This window comes from Aquarana catesbeiana, linkage group LG06 (assembly GCF_042186555.1).
Source record: "Aquarana catesbeiana isolate 2022-GZ linkage group LG06, ASM4218655v1, whole genome shotgun sequence".
Classification (NCBI taxonomy): Eukaryota; Metazoa; Chordata; class Amphibia; order Anura; family Ranidae; genus Aquarana; species Aquarana catesbeiana.
This window is the reverse complement of record NC_133329.1, coordinates 354,424,037-354,446,715: the sequence shown is the minus strand read 5'-3', so window position 1 is coordinate 354,446,715 and position 22,679 is coordinate 354,424,037. Positions and strand designations below refer to the sequence as shown.

The 22,679-nt window shown below is 38.1% G+C and overlaps 1 protein-coding gene across 5 annotated transcripts in view; it reads left to right on the top strand.

The window, feature by feature from the left end:
- The window catches only part of SLC4A10 (solute carrier family 4 member 10), a 391,254-nt gene extending 369,962 nt beyond the window's left edge, over nt 1-21,292 (top strand). For 3 of the 5 annotated variants that reach the window (XM_073634046.1, XM_073634045.1, XM_073634047.1), the window contains exon 25: nt 10,853-21,292. In XM_073634046.1, coding sequence (XP_073490147.1) covers nt 10,853-10,919 — 67 coding nt within the window. In that variant the 3' untranslated portion in view covers nt 10,920-21,292. Of the gene's footprint in view, nt 1-4,667; nt 4,706-10,852 lie in introns of all 5 variants that reach the window. The other 2 variants (XM_073634049.1, XM_073634048.1) reach the window with 1 other exon arrangement.
- Nucleotides 21,293-22,679: the final 1,387 nt, after the last annotated feature.

Here is a 22,679-nt window from a genome sequence, read left to right as displayed (position 1 = left end):
TTCAGTATTAGAAAACTACATTTCCTATTAGGCTTTGCTGAAGACCAAATACTTACTGTGCTGGATTTTGGTGAAATGTACATTAGCTCAGGCTTAAATTATTTAAATTTTAATCTATTGTAAATCGAGTATGAAAAATAAATTGTGTTACTTTTTTTTACGAAACTATTTGTGATGTCTGCATTGCAGTGACTCTGTATCATCTAATAACATTACAACCCATTTACTAGAAAAGTTTTTCTAAACCTAGCCTGTGTTTAGTGTAACTACCAAATCAGGACCAGTGAAAAATGTTAGAATTTCTCTTACTTGATCTGATATTTGAAACAAAGACAAACCTACTACTTTAGTGCAATTTTTTCTTTAAGTTTTGGAATAGTATGGAACTCCTGTCTTAAGTATTTCTTCACCTGTCTGTTTCCCGGTTTAGGAGCTTTTCCTTCACTTCCTCTAGACACAAAAGCAAATGAGAGACAAGCTCTCCAAAGAAAGGGAAATCTTTAGTCATTTGTCAATTGAACAACTCTCTCCATTGGAAGGTTCCCCTCTATTGCAACTCAAAATATTACATTTTTTCATCACTTTCAGGTTCTACTAAAGGCAAATAGGGTTTTCACATTTAAAGAGGAGCTACCCTTTGCCTGGGAAATATCCCCAAAGCTCAGTGGATGTTGTGAAATTTCAGTTTGCAAAGAATACCCAATCAAGTGTAAGGAAAAAAACGGCATTTTTGCTTGAACATGATTGGATGATGGAAGTATACATAACTTCACCTCATGCGCTAAGCTCTTGGGAACATTCCTTTGCAAACTGAAAAGTCTATTTGCCTTTAGTATATCAATCTCTTTAAAATAATGATAGTAAATCTCCCTAGTTATGACACAGGTGGCAGTATAAACCTTAAGGCTGGGTTCAAACTAGAGCATGGAGCGGCTCACAGCAGGGGTCCGGTGCATCTCCATTCACTGGTTCCGATTTCAACCCAAATTTTTGGCTGAATTCAGACCTGAAACTGACCAGAAAACGCATAGGAACCCTGTGCAATTTGCACCGGAGCCACTCCGGAGATGTGTGAGCTGGTAGAGAGCTATGCAAATTGGATTAGGGAAACCCGCATCCAATTCGCAATAGTGTGAACCCAGACTAAAATGGAATCTTCCCATCAAAAAAGATGAGGGCATCACAAGGATTGAACAGTTCAATTACAGTTTATTTGTTGCAAAGCTACTGTGTATTTCCTTCCTCAGCACTGCAAGTGTAATAAATAAACTTCCAGTTGATATTGTATATACTTAGGAAGGATAAGATAGTAAATACTACATGTAATATTACAATTTTGAAAAGCTGATAACTTATGCATCATATGTAAAAAAAAAATATTTACCAAGGCATAAATAAATCTAAAAACTAAATAGTCATCACTTCTTTAAAAGGACTAACCATATATAAGTGTATGCATAAAAAAAATAAAAAGACTAATATGATCGGTAAAAAATAAAAACAGGAGATACATTCATCCTAAAAAAAAATCATAAAAGTTTCACAAATAGAACACAGTATGTTCAAAAAGATATATGTACCAAAATTTCTGTAAAAAGTTGACAGAGGTTCTAACCCTTCCTTACCAGAAAAAAAAAATTGGTTGATTTACAAAAAAGGAATAGAGCGGTTTCAATTTGCAAAACAACGTTAACATGTGTTGTGCACTTTGAATAACCAATCATGCAAGGTAAATCAATCCCTGTGTGGCTGATATCCCATCTCAACAATTGTTTAAAGGAGAAGTTTGGAGTTACCCTACAATATTGTTGGGGTTTTCCCTGGAGCCTGAAGCGGCTCTGCCCCCTCTGCCCCATCAGCTGACACAGGAGAGCAAAAGTAAGTGCACATCTGTGAGACACAAGAGAAGTATGGCCAAAAAAGCTTTTGCCATACTTCTCTTTTACCAGGTAGGAAGAATCATTGTAGTTACTTATCTGCTCTCCCTCTAGAGGCTTATGTTTTTTTATTAAAGTTACAAAAAAGGAAGAGCAAGCATGTAAAAATGTGAAAATTACTTTAAGTGCCCATTCACACAATTGAGTTGTAATTTGTGGGCATTTTGAATAGACAGTGCAGAAAAAGATACGTGTTTTTTTCACTGTAGTGCGTCATACTGCACACTGTGCTTTTTAGTGCATTGCGGAGCCCTCCAGTAAAACTGCATTATGTAGATGTGAGTAGTGCTGATGCATTCTGTAGATTTATAATTGATGGCACCGCGTTGCATTGCACTGCACTTGGTAGGCTATCAAGCTTACTGAGAATATACAATACTTTCACTTTAAATGTATACATTAAAAATAAAAGATAGAATTCCTATGTCAAAGTCTCTTTTGTAAACCACTACTGCCCCCTTCAAGTTACAGCCTTCATCCCTAAAATCATATTTAAACAGTCTTATATTTCCGATCACAGCCTTTGTTATGCATGTTGGATCATATATAGGCGCATTTATGGACAACCCATCCTGCCTTGGATAGAATGAAAATGCAGAATTGTAGTGTCTATAGAACATAGGGAATTTCTAGGGTGTGTGTGATATGGCCTCCAAGTACCTACAGACATATTGATAATTGTCCAAACCTGTTGATTTTTTTAGATTCATGCACTAATTACCCTGTGTCTATGAATGCTTACGAAACAGTTGTTGATGGGAACTGCATGCTAATGTGCTGATCCTATCTTCAAGGATCTATCTAGCTTAAAAAGTAACCAAAAGCTCATGCAGCTCTGGTAGTCATAGTACCAGTTTGGTACCAAATAATGTGAACCTGACAACCATTTCACAAGAGCAGACATCATGAGCGCTTGACTTTCCTGGTTTCTGGGCTAAGACCTACCCAACAGGCATTAATGCAATGAGAGCACATCATTAAGAATGATTACCCAAAAACCTTCTTTTGTGTGCCCCTCTGAGTTTTACTTTGTACTTAGAGAATTGACATCCTAACTCCCGGGCTGTACTCTGTTTCCATATCATTGTCCCTAAAGAATATCTAAACCCAATAAGAGATTTTTAATATATTGCAGCTTATCAGTCCCTAGATGTGGTTGCTGCATTTGTTTTCTTGTTTTAGGCTTTTTTCTCTATATTTTCACTTGGTGATCCTGCCCGTAAATCATTTTCTGTCCTAGGGTGACAGTATCTACCCACAATGTACGGAGGAGCTAGGTGTCACCCTAGGCTGGTTTTGGATTACAAACGTCTCCTCCTCTCATCATCTCTAATACATACAGAGAAGGCGTTCTGTAGTTGACAAAGCTGGTTGGGATTTCAGCTCAGTGCACAGGGTGCTGCAAGGACACTGGATATCTGTCAGGAATCATGGTTACTTTTGCAACTTCCAGTAAATGTACGTAGCTTAAAAAAAAAAAATGAATGCAACCACTACATACAAGGACTGGTAAGCTGCAGTATATTCCACTTTTGTTCTTGGGTTAGACATTTTTTAGGGACAATATTATGGAAACAGGGTACAAATTGATAAGCAGAGGACAGCCCAGAAATTAAATACCTAGGAACAAAGTGAACCCAAATAAGAAGGGCACACAAAAGAAGGTTCTCTTGCTTTACTTTAAACAATTCTCATACTTCATGTTCTTGTTGCCAAAAGGATGCTGTTAAAAAAAAATAAACTTTCTTGTATACAATTAACAAGTACTATTCTTAATTACAAAGAAGTAAACAATGCATTTGCTCAGTAGGTTTAGGAATGATGTGTAAATTTGAACTGCCAGATTTTGCGACCATCAATTCATGACACTACAAAAGCACCAAAACATCTTAGAATAAAAACATTATTGGGAGGTTAAAAAACTACAGGTGCTAAAAGGTTAGTCTAAAGAGTAATTCTGTGCTTACTTCAGACACAATGAGGGTTTGTTTACTTAAAGAATAGAGAATGTTCACTTAATTTATTGAGTAATGGAATGCTGTGTTCACTTTAATCATCCAATCACGTGCTGGCAAAAATATATATTTTTTGTTATTCGATTTGCACATGATTGAGTATTCAGAGTTAACATAGCTACACCAAATTTATTATATTTAAAGTGGAATTTCTCTTTTACAGAAAAAATGAAAAAGTAAAGTAACACCATACACCCTACCAACCCCCCTGGTCCCCACTTGACATACCACCGTGGGTGATGAGCTGTCAGTGCCCAAGCAGCTGGTGCATCTGGGACAGATCAGAATGATGTTCTTAACTGGTGCTGAACAATTAGAATTGTTCTGATCTGTCCTGGAAGATCTGCGGAAAGAACAGGGAGAGGAGCGGGAATTTCAAATCCCCATACTACCCCACTGGCATCTAATCACCACAGGAAGTAAGTAGAGCAGGACTGGCTGGAAGGAATTAGGGTGTGTGTACACCTTTTCATTTTTTCTGAAAAAGAGAACTAACCCTCTAATTAAACATACTCCGCAAAGTTAACAACCTCTACTCATTTAATAAATTAATCCCACCAAATAAAATTTAAAAGTTTATTTTCAACAAACATGATTGGAAGTCTGATGTAAACCCAAGATAACTGGTGTCATCTGCTATAATCCTTTTATAAATTCCAGCACAAGTAAAACTCCACTGAATTTAATATGTTGCATGTTACATTTCTATCATAAGCTCCCCTTCCTAATCACTGTACGAGCTGATCCCTAAAGGTAAGATCACTGGTCACATGCATCTAAATATATATTGCTTGTTTACTAATTTATTTCTTGGATGCTCACATAGTCTGACATTTGTAACTGCATACTGTAGCATGGCCGCTCAGCAATGATTCTATTTGGGAAAACAAAATGGAAATCAAAACAGACTTTTATAGTAAGTGTTGGCAAATAAAATGGATTACATTTTTTTTTATTAGCCACTCTGTAACAGAAGTACATATCACTACATAGGCTTTTATCTATTTTTTGATTGAGAGCACTATCATAAAAGGTATTCTGTAACCCTTTTGTGACCAGAGGTCATCAAAGCCTAGATGTCCAGGCCAAATTTAGCATCATCAGCATCATTAGTTAAGTTGACAAGTTATTTTTTTATACTGTAGTTGTATCTGACCGTTATTATATAATGTATATATTGTAAAGTTTGGGGTTGTATAGCTCAGTCTAGTGTCCGCTAGCAAGTGCAGTCCACACCAGAAATTGTCATTTAAGGGCTTGTTGACCCACTTTTGTTTAAATGAAAGTTCAAACAAGGTTCCAGAAAGACAAAATCAATAAATTCCCTTACAGGGGTCTTCAGCATTTTCATCCAAAGAAAATACACTTTCAACCTCCGGGCTTATACATGCAGCACTCCTGGCTTACACATACCGCAGTGCCTTCCACTTTAAGCCTTGGTCTGTCTCCCGCAGACCATTTTCTCGCCAACACGGTTCATATAGTTAGCATCCCCTCGCTGCCCTGACTCTCAGGCTTGGGTCCCTGGCTTTCCCAGTGCACACATGCACTCTCTGGCTTCTCCCTTGTACACCTGGACTCCTGGGGAGAGTGGAGCCCAGAACCATGGTCAGGTGTCTACAAAAAGACCAACACACCTGACCAATTAGTGTGTTGGCAGTTCTGAAAATCTGGGCCCATTACTGGAAATTTCATCCCATCCATTTCTCTAAGAAATCTCCAGGCTCCAGGTCCCAAAGTGGACTGCTCCAAACGAGGAAACTGAAAAGCCAGTTTATTCCTAATTAAGCAAACCCCCTCGAGCCCCTCAACCTGCCTGGTCGAGAATCCTGGGTTAACATCCCCTCGGTGGGGCATCAGTTTGCCAATATATATATATATATATATATATATATATACACTGAGCAAAATGATAAATGCAACACTTTTGTGTTTGCCCCAATTTATCATGAGCTGAACTTAAAGATGTACGACTTTTTCTATGTACACAAAAGGCCTTCCCTGAGACAGTTTCTGGCAGTTTGTGCAGAAATTCTTTCGTTATGCAAACCGATTGTTGCAGCAGCTGTCTTGGTGGCTGGTCTCAGACAATCTTGTCTGTTGGATGTACTGCGAAATTCTCTGAAACTCTTTGGAGACGGCTTATGGTAGAGAAATGAATATTCAATTTAAGGGCAACAGCTCTGGTGGACATTCCTGCAGTCAGCATGCCAATTGTATGCTCCCTCAAAACTTGCAACATCTGTGGCATTGTGCTGTGTGATAAAACTGCTTATTTTAGAGTGGCCTTTTATTGTGGCCAGCATACGGAACACCTGTGCAATAATCATGCTATTCAGCATCTTGATATGCCACATTTGTGAGATGGATGGATTATCTTAGCAAAGGAGGAGTGCTCACTAACACAGATTTAGACAGATTTGTGAACAAAATTTGAGAGAAATAGGCCTTTTGTGTAAATAGAAAAAGTCATAGATCTTTAAGTTCAGCTCATGATAAATAGGGGCAAACACAAAAGTGTTGCATTTATAATTTTGCTCAGTGTGTGTGTGTGTGTATATATATATATATATATATATATATATATATATATATATATATATATATATATATATACTGTATATATATATATCTGAGTTTTTTAACACTGTAATAGTAACTAACAATTACCATGCTAAAATGTTTTGTGCAGATCTGTTTCTGTAAAGTTCCATCATTCACACCTTAAGCTCATTGCTGCTGCTTATCGAAATTAGCTGTCCACACACAATAAAGAGTCTTTTTATACATTGAAAGGAACAGCAGCAAGGGTTATTTTTTAAAAAGAAGTTGTTCATTATTACATTCCTGCTTTTTTTTTAGCACTCATTGATTGTATTAATTAAGTGTAAATAAATTACAGACATTGTTCCATTTTATTATTAATATTTGATTTCCATTTTGTTATCCCAAAATTCTGCTTTCAAAATTTTTTTTTTTATTTTCTATTATTTAATATATTTTTTATTTTATTAGCAGTAGCAACACAGTATGCTGGTAATCTGAGGGCTAGACATTTAAATTGCTTTGCACCTGTCCTTCATTTTTGTTAATAATTATAGTGATAAATAATATATATCCCTTATGCCGCATACACACAACCAGACTTTACGGCATACTTGGTCCAGCAGACCGGAGTCCGTCGGACAATTCGACTGTGTGTGGGCTCCAGCGGACTTTCTCCCTAAAAGTTCGACGGACCTAGAAATGAAACATGTTTAAAATCTTTCAGACGGACTCGAGTCCTGTCGAAAAGTCCGCTCGTCTGTATGCTAGTCCAACGGACAAAAACCGACGCTAGGGCAGCTATTGGCTACCGGCTATGAACTTCCTTGTTTTAGTCCGGTCGTACGTCATCATGTAAGAATCCATCAGACTTTGGTTGATCGTGTGTAGGTGTGTAGGCAAGTCAGTTCATTTGGAAAGTCCGTCGTAAAGTCCGTTGAAAAGTCCGCCGGACAAAGTCTGCCGTAAAGTCCACTCGTGTGTGCGCGGCATTACACTTTTGTCAGCTTTATTGATATCAGAAGGAAGTCAAAATGCTGTACACAAATTTTGCATACTTTGGCAAAGTTGTATCATTCAGGGTCTCTTTTTAAAGCCATATAGTATAAGACAACCAGGGGGAGCTTGGAATAACTATTCTTACACCTTCTTTATGCGTGTTTGGGGGTGGTTTGAAAGGGAATATGTATTTGTGCAGCAGTAGCAGCCATGACCAAGTCATTGGACCCTAGACTACTACCTGTACCCGGTGCAACCAGTTTGTAGTTCTAAAGTCCACAGTAACCAGGCATTACATGATATCATCACAACTACTGCAAATAGTATTTGTATCCCCCAAAATTCTAATAAGCATTCTAATAAGCATCTTGTTTGTTGCCCTCTTTCAAATCTGCATTGCTTTATTTTGACTGTGGTTAGCTCGGTGAGAACACCCAACAAGTACACAGAAAGTAGTTAAAACCCAGAAGAAAGTCTAACATTTCTCCATTCATACAAAACGATGTAGATTTGTACTTTAATGTAAAATGTACTGATAACACAGAAATAAATATATTAAACACAAAGAAATCAGTTCTGTGTCCTTTCCTAATGTAAGCTTCCTTTTCACTGGGGCAAACTTTTCCCTGACCTCATCACTAAGCCCCGCCTGCTGCTACCCTTTTTGTCCAGTGAGATTGCCCATACTGATCACAGAAGGAGCGGACCACAAAGTGTAGTATATTGTATGTATAGCACAAAATTTTAAAAGTTTAAAATAAAATACAGGTTCACTTAAGAAAAACATCTTGTTTTTGGTATGCCTCACAGAAAAAAAAAATCTTCATATCTCCGTTTACCTACAAAACCAGCTAACCTAAATCTATAGGCTGCACGGCAAAGGTACTTATTTAATGACCTCTAAACCTGTGACAGTGGGGTTGATTTACCAAAACTGCATAAAAACCAATCAGCTTCCATTTTTTCTTTTTTGTCAAAGCTTAAGTGGTTCCCGACCGGAGCACGCCGATGTACGTCGGCAGAATTTGCACGGCTGGGCAAATGGGCGTACCTGTATGTCCCTTTAAATTTGCCACTGTGCCATTGCGTGCACGCGCTGGCCGAGAGCTCCGTGAATCGGGTCGATCGCCGAGGGGATACCCGCGTTCGCCTCACGGAGAGGAAGAACAGGGGGATGTTAATGTAAACAAGCATCTCCCCGTTCTGCCTAGTGACAGTGTCACTGATCTCTGCTCCCTGTGATCGGGAGCAGAGATCAGTGACATGTCACATGTAGCCACGCCCCCCCCCACAGTTAAAAACACTCCCCAGGATATACGTAACTACTACACTGCCAGTGTCATTTACACAGGAATCAGTGCATTTGTATAGCACTGATTGCTGTATAAATGACAATGGTCCCAAAAATGTGTCAAAAATGTCCGATGTGTCCGCCGTAATGTCGCAGTCACAATAAAATTTGCAGATCGCCGGCAATACTAGTAAAAAAAAAAAAAGATCAATAAAAATGCCATAAAACCATACCCTATTTTGTAGACGCTATAACTTTTGTCAACCAATCAACGCTTATTGCGATTTTTTTTTTACGTATCGGCTTAAACTGAGGAAAAAAAATGTTTTTTTGGGAATATTTATTATAGCGAAAAATAATGCGTTTTTTCCAAAATCGTCGCTATTTTTTTGTTTATAGCGCAAAAAATAAAAACCAAATACCAAAAGAAAGCTCTATTTGTGGGAAAAAAAGGACGCCAATTTTGTTTGGGAGCCACGTCGCACGACTGCGCAATTGTCAGTTAAAGCGACGCAGTGCCGAATCACAAAAAGTGCTCTGGTCAGGAAGGGGGGAAAATTCTTCCGGGGCTGAAGTGGTTAATTGAATAGGTTGAAGTTAAAAGATGACTGGCCTCCATACACAGCTGAACCAGATTTTACATTCAGTTTCAGTAAATCAAAAACAGGTTTTTGTAAAGAGTTTGTATAGAAGGGATGGTGGCAACCACTACATTTCCAAAAAGAGGTTTTTGTATAGAATCAGTTTTAGTAAATCGACCCCATTATTATTATGATGGAAATCAACATCATCTGAGCTGGAACTTAGATGGGACTTACAAAAAGGGTCTTCTATGTTGTTCATATATGGATTTACATGGATGTTAGGTACAGTGAGGTGTATTCTAATGTTGCTCCAATTTGAACATTTAAGATGTTGAGACGTACTAATAATTCCCTTTTCATTTTATTTTTTAATTTATCAGATTTATTATCTTGCATTAAACACTGGAGATTTTTTTATTTGTGAATTAAAATCACATTTCCACAGAACAAATTCCAGATACTACTTCATGCAGTTTAATATTTCTAATTATCAGCTCATGAGAAACTGGGGCATTGCTTTTGTTTTGTTGGGTGTAGTGTATTAGGTGATCCTCTACTAAAAATGAAATATTTTCATCTCTCTATTACATAACTACAGTATTACATCTAACCACTTTCTTAATGAACCAAACCCATTTAAACATCTCATAACACTGTTTAAAGCATATGTAAACCCAAGAACAGAAATATAATATATTGCAATTTACCAGTCCTTAGATGTGGTGGCTGCATTTGTTTTGGTTAACTCAGTGTAATGTAGCTATTGAGGAGAAGCATTGTCACACCTGGACTACAGAACACCCCCTCCCCTTATCTTTATAAAAAAGGTGAGGTGTTTTTTAGTCCACAGACATAGCTGTGAATAATGTAAACTGGTTAGAAAGCATACAATATTTTTTGCAAGATATTTGCACATTTTATGTACTTATCCAAGAGAAAAGCATACCACTGAAAGTGTTTTGATATAACAGACCAAAAGGGAGCAAATAAGGGAAGCTCATTGTTAGGGTTTACATACACTTTAATTCCTCCAACTAGAATATTGCTAATATTGTGTTATTCTGTGATAATTCAGTGTGGACGAATTTACAGATTATATCCAGCTTGCTTCTTAAATATGCTATTTAATATATCTGTGTGCATGCATGCTTGCTAACGCTATATTAAAGAGATTTAATTTTTGCTCAATATGCTTACTATTCTTCCCTTCTAGCATCCATTTTGATTGTTTGCAAATTGTGTTGCATCGCATGGCAAATACATTACTGTAGTCTTTGAAGAGCATCTGTGTCAGTCAAAGCTGTAAGATGAGACCCAAATCACCTATAGCCACCATTGGTGGCCATGTTTTGAGGGAACAAAACAATGATAAGAATGAACTTTGTCTCCTTACAAAATGGCTACCTTTTGTATCTGTAGGTGATGGGTCACCTTCTATCAAACATGTTCAGCTCATATCTTCTGTTTGTTGTTTTTTTGCAGCTCTGAAAGCAAGATGGAGAATAAAGCTGCCTCAGGGAAAGGTATCGACAGGGAGACATGTCTCTGAAGCTCTTTCTCAGTTTGTTTTTACAAGGAGATGAGAAGAATATATACTATTGACACACTTGGGTTACCTATACTGCAAAATCATTACATCCGCTAGCAGTGCAATACATAGCAGTGCAATATTTTTTGGCTTGCTCACTGTCAGAGGACTTGCTGTGAAAAAGCCTTCCTAGCAGAGGAGAATTTTATTATTGTAATTTTATTTCACGAGACAGCTACTAATTTGCACAGTTCCTTGTTTTGTTCATATACTGTACATTGTCCTTACAGTCCATATCAAAACCATTGCTGTATTCAAAGTGTGGCTCCCATCCCTGACAACAGTAAGCTGCTGCCCTGAGTTTGAGGGTAAACCCTTTCCACAATTCATCTGTACCTGGCAGCAGAAATCAGTAGAGGTCTACCTTTCAACAGTCTTTATTTTACAGGATTTTCTAAAATGTTTTAGGCCCTGCAAGGGACAATACTTGGCAAATCTGAGAATAGTTTGATTAAATATATATAGTGACTGTGGAGTTGAATTTGGGCAAACCTTCGTCTTTTGAAAGTTGGGGAGGGAAAGCTCTGGGGCAGTGAGGCAAGGTAAAAACCTCAAGGAGAGCCATCTTGTGTCATGCTTACTGCATATTGGTTCTACCTATAAAAGTCTACACTGTAGATGATGCATTAAAGCGCTTAATGTAAACGTGTACTTTGCCGTTCCCAGGCCCCATACCAGCTTATACCTTCTCTTTGCTCCCCTTCACTTTGTTAACCAAGGAAAGTGCTTTAAGGTATGTAGAGCTTGTGACTTACTCCACTTTCTCTAATGTAACAGCTGTGGTAAGTGGTCAGCTTAGGAACCCAGTGCTGTCACGTTGGGGTGGTAAAAGAACCCCTGGCTCTGGGTTAGCTCCACGTCATGACTTGAAGCTTTCACATGGCTTCTCCTGCCACTCATTTCTCCAGTGGAAGCAAAGAGAAGGCAAGTGCACTATTTTGCCAAATATATGTGAGCATCACTACAAATTATTGCGCTCTGGTGTTTCCAGTGAAGGGTATGTTTAATGCTACAGCAGTACTGTACAAAGATATTAATTATACAATTCTTTACTTCCAGAATTGTCCTTTTCTGTTCCAGCATAACTATGTTCCTCTTCACAAAGCCAAGTTTATAAAAACATGATGTGATGAGTTTGGTGTGGAGGAACTTGAGTGGCCTGTACAGAGCCTTGACCTCAACCCTTCTTAACACCTTTTGGATGAATTGGTATACTGATTGTGATCTCATCCAGAATTAGTACTAAACCTCACAAATGCTGTTTTGGCAAGATAGGTACAAATTCCCAAAGTCACACTCCAAAATCTTGTGGAAAGACTTCCTAGCAGAGTGAAGGTTGTTTTAGCTGCAAAGTGTGTCCAACTCCATACTAATAGCCAGGTTTTGGTATGATAGTAGATATTTGCTGTATACTATATAAACAGCTGTGACCATTATGGGTAAAGCACTGGTTTTCTTTAAAGGGTCACATTATTCTGATAAATTTCATTTTGCAAAATGACCATAAAGCTACCATCTAGACCACCTGACTTTTTCTCTTGCCCCTGTACAGGATTTAAAAGAATTTGCTGTTTCCGGGTGGGAACTGTTAATTTTTTGTTATTGTTGCCAGTTGTTAAAATACACAGCTATTTAAAGCTACCTAACGTTACATACAGCTTTCTAGAGAACACTTGTTTTGAAATCACATTCAGTGTGCCTAACTACAGTTCCACTATGGCAACAAAATGTAAACATTTGCCATTTGGGAAATTGGATACGTTAATGCCTAGACACACAAATAATTATGCATCGACAAAATTGTACAACATTGATTTTTTGGTTGACGCATTCTAGTAAGGCAGCTTTGGGCTTTAAAGAGGACCTCTTTCTTTCTGAAGTACATTTTGAACTGGCTATAAATATAATTCTTTGTTTTTTTAATAACGCTGTTCAGATGCAAAATCACTTATCACAATCTGACACATATATGAAGGATTGTTCTTGCCTCCACTGGGCAAAAACAAGATTTTATTCTCATTCTCCGTAAATCTTTGCACCAGTTGTATTGTAGCAGGAAAGAGAAGGAGTACTTATTGGAGAGGATGGTCTTTATGTCAGTAGGGCTCCAGCACACAAAAACAATTATTTTGTGCTGAGGAGTCAAGGGGCTGCCTTAGGGAAGCTCTGCAATTTCACTGACATTGTAATTTACAGATGAGTCAATTTTGTAATTTCTCGCATTTATATAGCATCAGTAATTTATGCAGCACTTTACATGGTGTACATTTTCATCAGGCCCTGCCATCATGCAACTTACAATCCAAGGTTCCTATCTCCTCTCAAAAATTTTATTATGTTTTTCAAGGTTTAACAAAGGTCTTAAAATAACATAATTCGTGGTAATACATTGCATGGAAAAGAATGAAATAATAGTAATGAAGCTTCTCTAATAACAAGTATGAAATAGAAAGATAAAGTAAAAAGCATTCAACAATACAATATTTCATTTAACATATGTATCTGAAGCTGTGATATAGTTATTATTAACAGTATACATACAGAATAAAGATAATAAGGTAGGGTAGTATAGCCAAGTTATTGTGTTGAAGTTCGAGAGAGATCAAAATATGTATGAGATGGTGAGTCAAAAGTGATACAGAATAGTTAGAAGTACATAGGCTTTTCCAGGGCCAAGTTCCTGCAATATGATTTGGCATTGTCTGGAGATATAAGCACCAAGGTTCCTACCTCACATGCATATGCACACGTACTAGGACCAATTTACACAGGAGCCAATTACTGTACCAGCATGTCTTTGGAGTGTGGTAATAAACCATCTGTATGCGTGGTTGGGATTAGAACTAAAGACTAGTGCTGCAAGACAAGGATCATCTAGTGATTTCCTATTGGAAGAATCTCACAAAAAATTACATTTTTGTTGCAGGGGAAGTCTGAAATCTGACTTATATGTTAGTGCAGACTTTGGGGAAAATTGGTGAGCCAATCACACAAGCTGGAAATGATGTTTCTGGGAGGCGTTCTCTACAGAACACCTCCAGGTAGCCATATTGCATTGCATTTTCAGAAAATTACAGAGCTGCAGATGGAAAAGGAAAGGTCATTTTTGTTAACATTTAATTACAGTAGGACTTGTGTCACAACTGTATACACTATATTATTTTTTCTTTATTTGCATTTTTTACCCACGAAAGTGGAGTTACCCTTTAATCGTGTTCTTCAGAAAGAGAATGGTCCACTTTAAACATTTTCTAGTTTTACATTTGAATGATCATTCTTTCCATTTTTTGAGTTCCTTATGTGTTTAGATGTGCATACAAGTGTGATTACAAGTGTGATTTTATTTTTAAATCGAAACAAAAGAATCCAAAGTGACTCACGGGTACAAATACTTATAATTTCATACCTGAATAATGCTTTTTATTTTTTTTTTGAGTAAGGAAATGTTTTTCTTACATTAGACTTGCTCACAAATTGTTTGAATAACTGGTCCAATTTGGCCAGCTAGCCTACCAAACCACTCATCTCTGTAGAAGGACTCTCTGTAAATTGTATCACCAAATGTATTTATTAAAGGGGAACTATTGCAATGTAATTGTTATATTAGTTATGTAAAGAAAATATATTAAGCTTTGCAACCTATTTATTTAGAAAAGAATGTATAGTTTTGATTACAGTTAATGTTTTGTTGTTGTCGAGTATTTCAGGAAATAAATTTGTATGCTGTGACAGATCAGAAGAACTTGCCCACTAGGAGCATCTGACTAGGGCTAAATGAGCGGTTTTAGTTTATTGATACTGAGAAATGTAACCACTTGACAATCATCTCTATAGCTGCACATTAATTACTTGTCAACAAGAGGTCAAAGCTCTCAGTAGCAAGAGATTACAGCTACTTATGTAGCCCTAAAATACAACTAACCTTAAAGTAAATAATATGATTTTACAATCTTCTCTAGATCTGCAAACAACTATGTTATATTTTAAATGCTGCTTTATGCATTGACATACCTACCTAATTTACTTCTAAGTAGTGAGATCAAACACATGAGAATGTTGTAGCGGACTGGAATTTGATCCTCAGCTGCTTCCTAGCAGATGTCAGAGTCTGTATTGCAGCATGCGCTCACACATAGAGGGCTGACAAAATCATGCGCTTACTGAGGGACAGGTAAGACACAGGATCAGCCACCCAATGAATCCCAGCAAGAAGAATCTACCGATTCCTGATGTTCTTATAGCAGCCGTGCCTCTTTGCAAAGCTAGCAATTACTGCAGTAAATTGCTGGCTGTGTGAACAGGCATGAATAGCTGCAGTTGCTGACAGCCTACCATTGCAATGTACGGGCTTGGTGGTTACTGCTATCCACTCATCACTGGCAATCCCAGCAGCAGGAAACAGTAGATTCTTGCCGCTGGGATTCTCAGCATGGCAAAACACCCGTGCAAATAGAACCTAAAATTCCACAACAGATACTGTAGAGCAGACTGTGTAGAAAGCTATAGATATCTGTCTTCTTACCGTTCTGTTTCAAATACTGCTTTATGCATTGACATGCCTCCTCAGACCTAGGTTGTCTGTACAGTATGGTCACCTGCTGACTTGGCACCATCTGCAGAACTCCTAACCCTCTATCTGGACAGTGCTTATTGGCTCTGTGCTGAACATATGCACCCCCCTCCCCCTCAAAAAACAAAACAAAACCTCTCTAGCAATAAACATCAAACTGAGCATGTGCAGAGTGCCCCCAATGCTCTCTACTGTCAGGAGATGGATTGGGGACTGTGGAAGAAGGGGAGGATCAAAGAAGACAGCCTCTATACACAATGCACAGGATTAACCCCTTAGGTTGCACAGTGAGTATAACAAGCATGATTTACTGCATATGCAGACTGATTTTACTGTTGTGGGTTTGGTAACACTTTTCAATAAGACACAGAAGTTGAATTCAACACAATTTTACTTCAGCTAATTGCAGTTCAGGATGTTTTTCCAGTCATTTGAAGTGTAAGAAGACAAAGGCTTTTCTATGCACTGTCTCTGCAAAACACTGACGAGGGAACATCTAAGAAATGGAGAGGCTCTAGCTAGGACTAAACTAACTAGTACTAAACAGGAGAGGAAGACAGAGGGATAAACAAAATCACATAGCAAACAAGTTGTAGTGGCACAAAACTGACACTAAATGTTAGCATACTACAGAATATTGAACTAATATAGTCCAATACAACACATAAAAAAAATACATGAAAGTGGGACAGAATAAACTATGTAGTGCAAGGACCTGAATCAGTGGCGGCCGCTCCATTAGTGACATGGGGTGCCGCCCCCCCCTAAACCATGCGCCCGGCCCCTAATCTACATGCAGAGCGCTGGATGCATGGATTTCGATGGATTTTTTTTTAAGCACAACAAGGGTGGGCTCAGTTGTGTGACGTTGGCAAATTAATATTCGCTAATGTTATCTTGCTTCTCCTCCTGGGCCAATCAGAAAGCGGGTCCTGAGACCCGATTGGTCAGGGAGTCTTAGGACAACCAGACTATAGGATGTATGGCCAATATAGGAGTTAATTGTCACAAGCTTATGACACTGTCCCTACCTGCCATATCGTTTTTAATAACAAGGCAACAACTGTTATAAGCCAGCTAGCAAAAGGAAGTCCACTAACTTACTATGGATCATGTTTGATAGGACTGATAATATTCCAAAACCGGTCATCTCTAAGTCTCTGATAATTTAGGAGGACAAGTAATATTGTGTTATAATGAGGACAATTTTATTTGGATTATTTTATTCATAAAGTGCCAACTTCTTATGTAGCGTTGTATTTCAAATAATAAAAAAATACAAATTACACATGTTTAGACAAAAACAAGTGCAACATCGTGACAGAGAAGACGACATTAATTATATACATGTATAGCCTTGAATTAATTATAATCTTTTTTTCACGAAGTCTTTAATCTAGGAAAAAACCTTGGTAATATGTACAACTTTAAAATTATGTTGTGCTACTCTCTCAGGAGATTTCATATATTTCTTCTTCCTGCAAACCAAAATGTTCTTTTGGTTTCTGAAATTGAAATAAATAATTTAACATTCTGCAAGACATAAAGTGGCCCTGCTGCCTGGGTCAGTTTGCTAAGTTTAGAACTTTTGCTAACATTATGTCACCATAGAGATATTTTTTCAGTGAAAGCAGGTTGTCATACAGAAAGAAACTCTGCTAAATGCAAAATTCACCAAAAATTGAGCATGCAGAATCTGATGAGTATGCTGTTCAATGTAGAACATCAATAAGTAAGGCAGGACTGGGCTGGGAGACAAGGGAGCATTTTCCCTGAGCCAGTAATAAAAGATATGCTAGGCTGGTGGCCCTGAGAGGAGGTAATTCTCCATTTAATCATTGATCAGAGCAGAACCCAAAGTCACTGACAACTGCTGGGCATTGTTCAGTCACCTGCTCCCCTATTAGACCTGCAATTACAGCATCTGACAAAGCAAAGTCTTCAAACATCAACCCCCTTTGTGGCTCTTATGCCGCGTACACATGGTCGGACTTTGACCGGACTGGTCTGACGAAAGCCGACGGACCAAATCCGGCGAACAATCTGATCGTGTGTGGGCTTCACCGGACCTTCAGCGGACTTTTCCAGTCACAAATCTGACGGACTTTCGATTTGGAACATGCTTCAAATCTTTACGTCGTAACTCTGCCGGACCCAGAAATCCGCTCGTCTGTATGCTAGTCTGACGGACAAAAACTGACGCTAATGCAGCTATTGGCTACTGGCTATCAACTTCCTTATTTTAGTCCGGTGTAAGTTATCACGTACGAATCCCGTCGAAGGTCTGTCGGACTTTTGTAGCTGAAAAGTCCGACCGTGTGTACGCGACATTAGATGTTTTGTGGCTGAATGCCAAGAACCACAAAGGAATCTGATGCTGAAAGATTTGAAGAGGTGTGTCACTTTAATCATGATCTTTGGAAACACCAACCTTTGAGACACCAATTATTGCCACATGCAGAACTTTTTCTCTACCATGACCTGGATAGTTCGTTTCATCTCCAGGTCAAGGATTCCCTGTTTTCCCTTGTCCATAAGTATTGAAATGCATCCACTATACCAGATAATTCTCTTAATAGACAGCAATAGACCTTAGCATGCATGTTTGTTGATTTTCAAAGGGTGGCTTTCAGGGACCTCTTCTACACTAGGGGTCACCAGAAGCCATCACAAGTAAAACAATCCACCTAGCAATGGAGTCTCAGCAGGCCCTTCCAGATTCTTGGTCTCTTAATTTAGCCACAGTCTAATGACTAAAATACAGCTTCTGCCCAGCCTCTCAGGAGCAAAGTAGTTGGATGGGTTAGAAAGCCTGACCATTGTTGTTTCCTTTAGATAAGCCAATAGCAGGGCTGTCTGTGCAATTGCCCCTCCTCCATTTGCATAAGGTACAATTAAAGAGACAGAGCTTGGCCAAAAAGCATTATGATCAATTGAAACTGGATGCCTAAAATGGTTTGCAAGGAAGTACACTCAGAAAATTCTGGATGTAGTGACATAGACTTATGAACATCTCAAAATCTTACTCCCATTCTGGCCAGCAGTATCAGTGCTTTGTGTCACAGAAGGACCATTGATGCTTCTGGTCTTTCTTCTATATAAATAAATTAGTTGGCCTTCTGTATAAATAAATACACAAAAGGTTATCTTTACAACTCTTACTTGTGGAATTATTTACAAGAGTTTAACATGTTGAATACAAGTTTTTGGCACCTGTTTGTAAAATAAATTTTAAAAAATAACAACAACCCTGTCTTCTAATCCTTTAGGATCTATGTGTTGCTAACCACATGTGCCCAACCTCCCCATAATTATAATAGTGTCTGTTCCCATCTGAGCGGTGAAGTGCAATATGACACGTTTGTTCTTTTCCTGAATTTTAGTACATTGGGAGGCCCATAAAAGTCATCGGCAGCACATCAAAACACATATAACATTCATTTTGATGTGCTGGCAACAGGTATTAACAAGCCTTGGTAATGGCTCTTCCACTCCAAATTCAAAATCCAAAAACACAATGAAAACTTGTCAGTGTGCATCAAAATGCATGTCGTGCACAACGGAAATGTACATTGACTAACGTGGCGAAAAAATTCACCTCTATGCTCACGCATAGATCGAAATGGGTCCTTACTGTATCCGATATGCCAATGAACCTAAGGTCTGGCTCCACCCTTGGGAAAGGTATGGGTGGAGAAATATTCTCCGATTCCTTTCTGTAGGCCACAATGCTGACCTGATAACCACTCCTCTAATATTATATCCTTTATCTAGAATAATATATTGCTGCTCTAAAACACATCCTTGAGCCACAGTCATTGAATTTCATGGATAAGTATTTTGATTCACTCCACTAGTACCAGTAGTTCACAGCACATTTTATTGGGTTCTATCACCACATATATTGGGTTACGCACCTTAAAGGGAACCTGCCTTGCAGCAACAACACATATTAAAAAGAGAAAATTGGAGCTGCCATTCTTATCAGAGAATAGCAGCTTCCATTAGAGATTTTCTACATAGGTAGTTTTTATTCATGGCAGGATCTTTTCCCAGGAATTTTCTGTTATATTCTAACCTGTTAAGATAGAAACAAGGGAAATGCAGTTGCAGTATAACAAAGTATGTATTTAAGGTTGTTCCGTGTAATATAGCTGCTTTTTATGCAACAAAAAGATTCCTGACTTGTTTTTGTTAAAATGGCTCCAGCTGACTAACCATATGCATTTAATAAGGTATGGTGAAAAGCAATGACCTAGTGCTGTCAGTTTACTAGGAGGCATAAAGGGGAAAGATGGATTCAGATCAACCACTGTGGATTACTAGACTTGTATGCATGTATACATGAGTTCAATTAAATCCAGCTCTTGCCAATTCTATGGGCAATACAGTTTTATTGCTTAAACCTTTTCTTAGGTAGGTCACCAGGTCTTTCCTCAACCCTCACTAATTTTAGGCAGTAGCCAACTAACCTACCAGCATGTCTTTGGAGCGTAGGAAGAAATCCACACAAACAACATGTATTCTCTGTGCGGATAGCGTCCTGGCCAAGATTTACACCTAGGACCCCATTGCTGTGCTAACCACTAAGCCAAGTGCCACCCTTGAATATGTTTCTTTTTGGCTTACTAAATATGTCAGATAGCCTGTCTATTCAGACAGTGTATAATAGCTCTCATAGAGCACTAATATATCCAAATGGATGAAATGCAATAGCAGTTTTCACCTGTAGGGGCAGTGTTTTACATACAGTTACTACAACAGCAATGTACTTTACCTTTTCACCATACGTGTAAATCTGAACTTAAGGGAAATGCAAAAATCAGATGTAAAAAATGCTGCTAGAAAAAGTACTTAAATCTGATTTTCTTGACCTTTTGAATTCAGCTTTTTGCAGTCCCCTGTTCCCCATGATCCATAATATAAGTGAACTGAGGACTGCATTTTTAAATACAAAAAAAATAGTAAACCCTTTGGGGCTAAGCTATACTTGCTGGCATCCATTGGGCTAGAGCTACACAAAATATTTTTATTTTATTAGCTCAGTCATGCTACTAAAATTGCTATCCAGTAATTTCTAGGTGTAGAAATTAATCAACAAAAAAACAAATTGAACAAATGGCTTCCTATGGAAGTTACACCAGTAATACGCAGTAGTGTGAGGATTGTTTAGTTTTTTCAGTAAGGAACCATTTGTTCCATCTGTTTTGTAATAATTTGCAACTCCTAGAGACTTCTTGCTAGTGATTTTATTATCATGATTAGCTACTAGTTGAGATACTATTTATTCATCTTATTAGGTAAGATTACTATCTCTAGTTAAGATCTTACCTAATTAAACAAATGCAGACAAGCAGTTAGGCCCAGTTCACACTGATGCAAGTTCATAAAGAATGTGATGCGTCAAAAACACTTTAAATTCGCATGTCATCCCTAAAGTCAGTTTTCAATGACGGTCGTTCACATACATGCGTTGCGATTCCTCTAATAATGGGATGCGATAAAATAAAGGGTCTTGTGCAAGTTTACTGCGTTGCGTTGCGAATTTAGTCTTCATAGACATCATTGTAAATCGTTCTTGAATTGCATTGATGGTTCACATATGTGCAAATTCCACCACACTACTCTCGAGAAAAACCAGGAAGTACACAGGAAGTTAACACCTTTTTTTTTTTTTACATTATGATTTAATTGGCTAGAATATCAATTGCAGCTATGTCCAACTCCTGAAATTCGCAGTAAATTTGCAGTAATTTCACACCTCACACAGAACAAATTCACAACGCAGCAGCGTGAACCGAGCCTAAAGGCACTTTCACACAGGCTGGATACGTTTTTCTCAGCAGGGGATCCGTCCATTGATCCCCTGCTGAGTTGAACAGAGCTGGCAGATAACAGGTCCTTGTCCGCTCCGCTTAGGCTGGCCATACATTATACAATTTTCTTGTACAATTTTAATTTAGATTTACCAAAACCCTATAATGTGAGGTCAAACCTAAACATTTTCAATTTGTATGCAATCAGGCAAGCTCTTGTGCTACATAGTTGAAGGTAAACCTAAAGGAAATTGAACAAGAACATTGTATTATGTATGGCCAGCTTTAGGCAGAGCGGACACAGACATAGCCCACTCTGCTGTATGGGCAGGATGTAAACAGATCCCCTTCTGTTTGTTTTTGTGGGATAAGATTGGAGGTAGGTGGGTGGAAACAAGTCTGTTTACATCCACCACTCAATAGAGGAGAATGGAGGGTCCAATTGGGTCAGTCTGAAAAACAGACAGGAGGACCTGATCGGACAGCTCAGCCTGAATCTCACAGTTGCAAGTTGCAAATTTTCTGCAAATTGTAAATTTCAGGTCAGATTCAAACCTTGTGTTACAGTAAGGCAGGTAATTGCAGTGCCATTCATTTTAAATGACACCATACATACCCAATACATAGCACCAAACCTGTGTTTTAGTTTTACCACCACACCATAATGTGAAATAAAATATAGAAGCGCGGGTCAGTTAAATGGTCAAAATTAATGGGATGCCTTACCGCAAAGCATGCTAACACATGACAAAACATACTTACATAAGTGCAGTAACACACCTCAATGGTCTGAATACAATCTTTGCTTGCAATGTACATTTTTGCGAGCTTAGGGATGCCTAGTAGGTGGGCGATACTTAACACAAGGCATGGTCTGCGAGATCTGATGCAACTCTTGTCTTGACTAAACACATCTTTAACAGCATCTTTGGGCTGATATTGTCTTCAACGTTATCCATTCCCAGTCTCAATGAGTGAGAAATATTTTGCCAAAATGAATATATTTCATTTTCAGACACACAATGTGTACATGACAGTGTTATTATTTGTACTTGTATGGCCATAAGGAAATAAAGTGCATTTAACTTTGAACATCTCCAGCAAACTGAGTTTTTAAAACTTCTCTAATTTTTAACTGAAATGGAATGACCATGTGTGTTATCTGTAGTCATGATTGCATTTATCACCTGTTGTGTTATTTTGTGTACAGTTTTATCTGTCCGTATATTTATGGTAGTAAATTCTTCAGCTTGAGCCATGTCCACACGCAGATGTCTAATTTATCCAGCTGTCTTTCCCATAGCTGTACATGATCTTTATTGATTGGAAAAATGC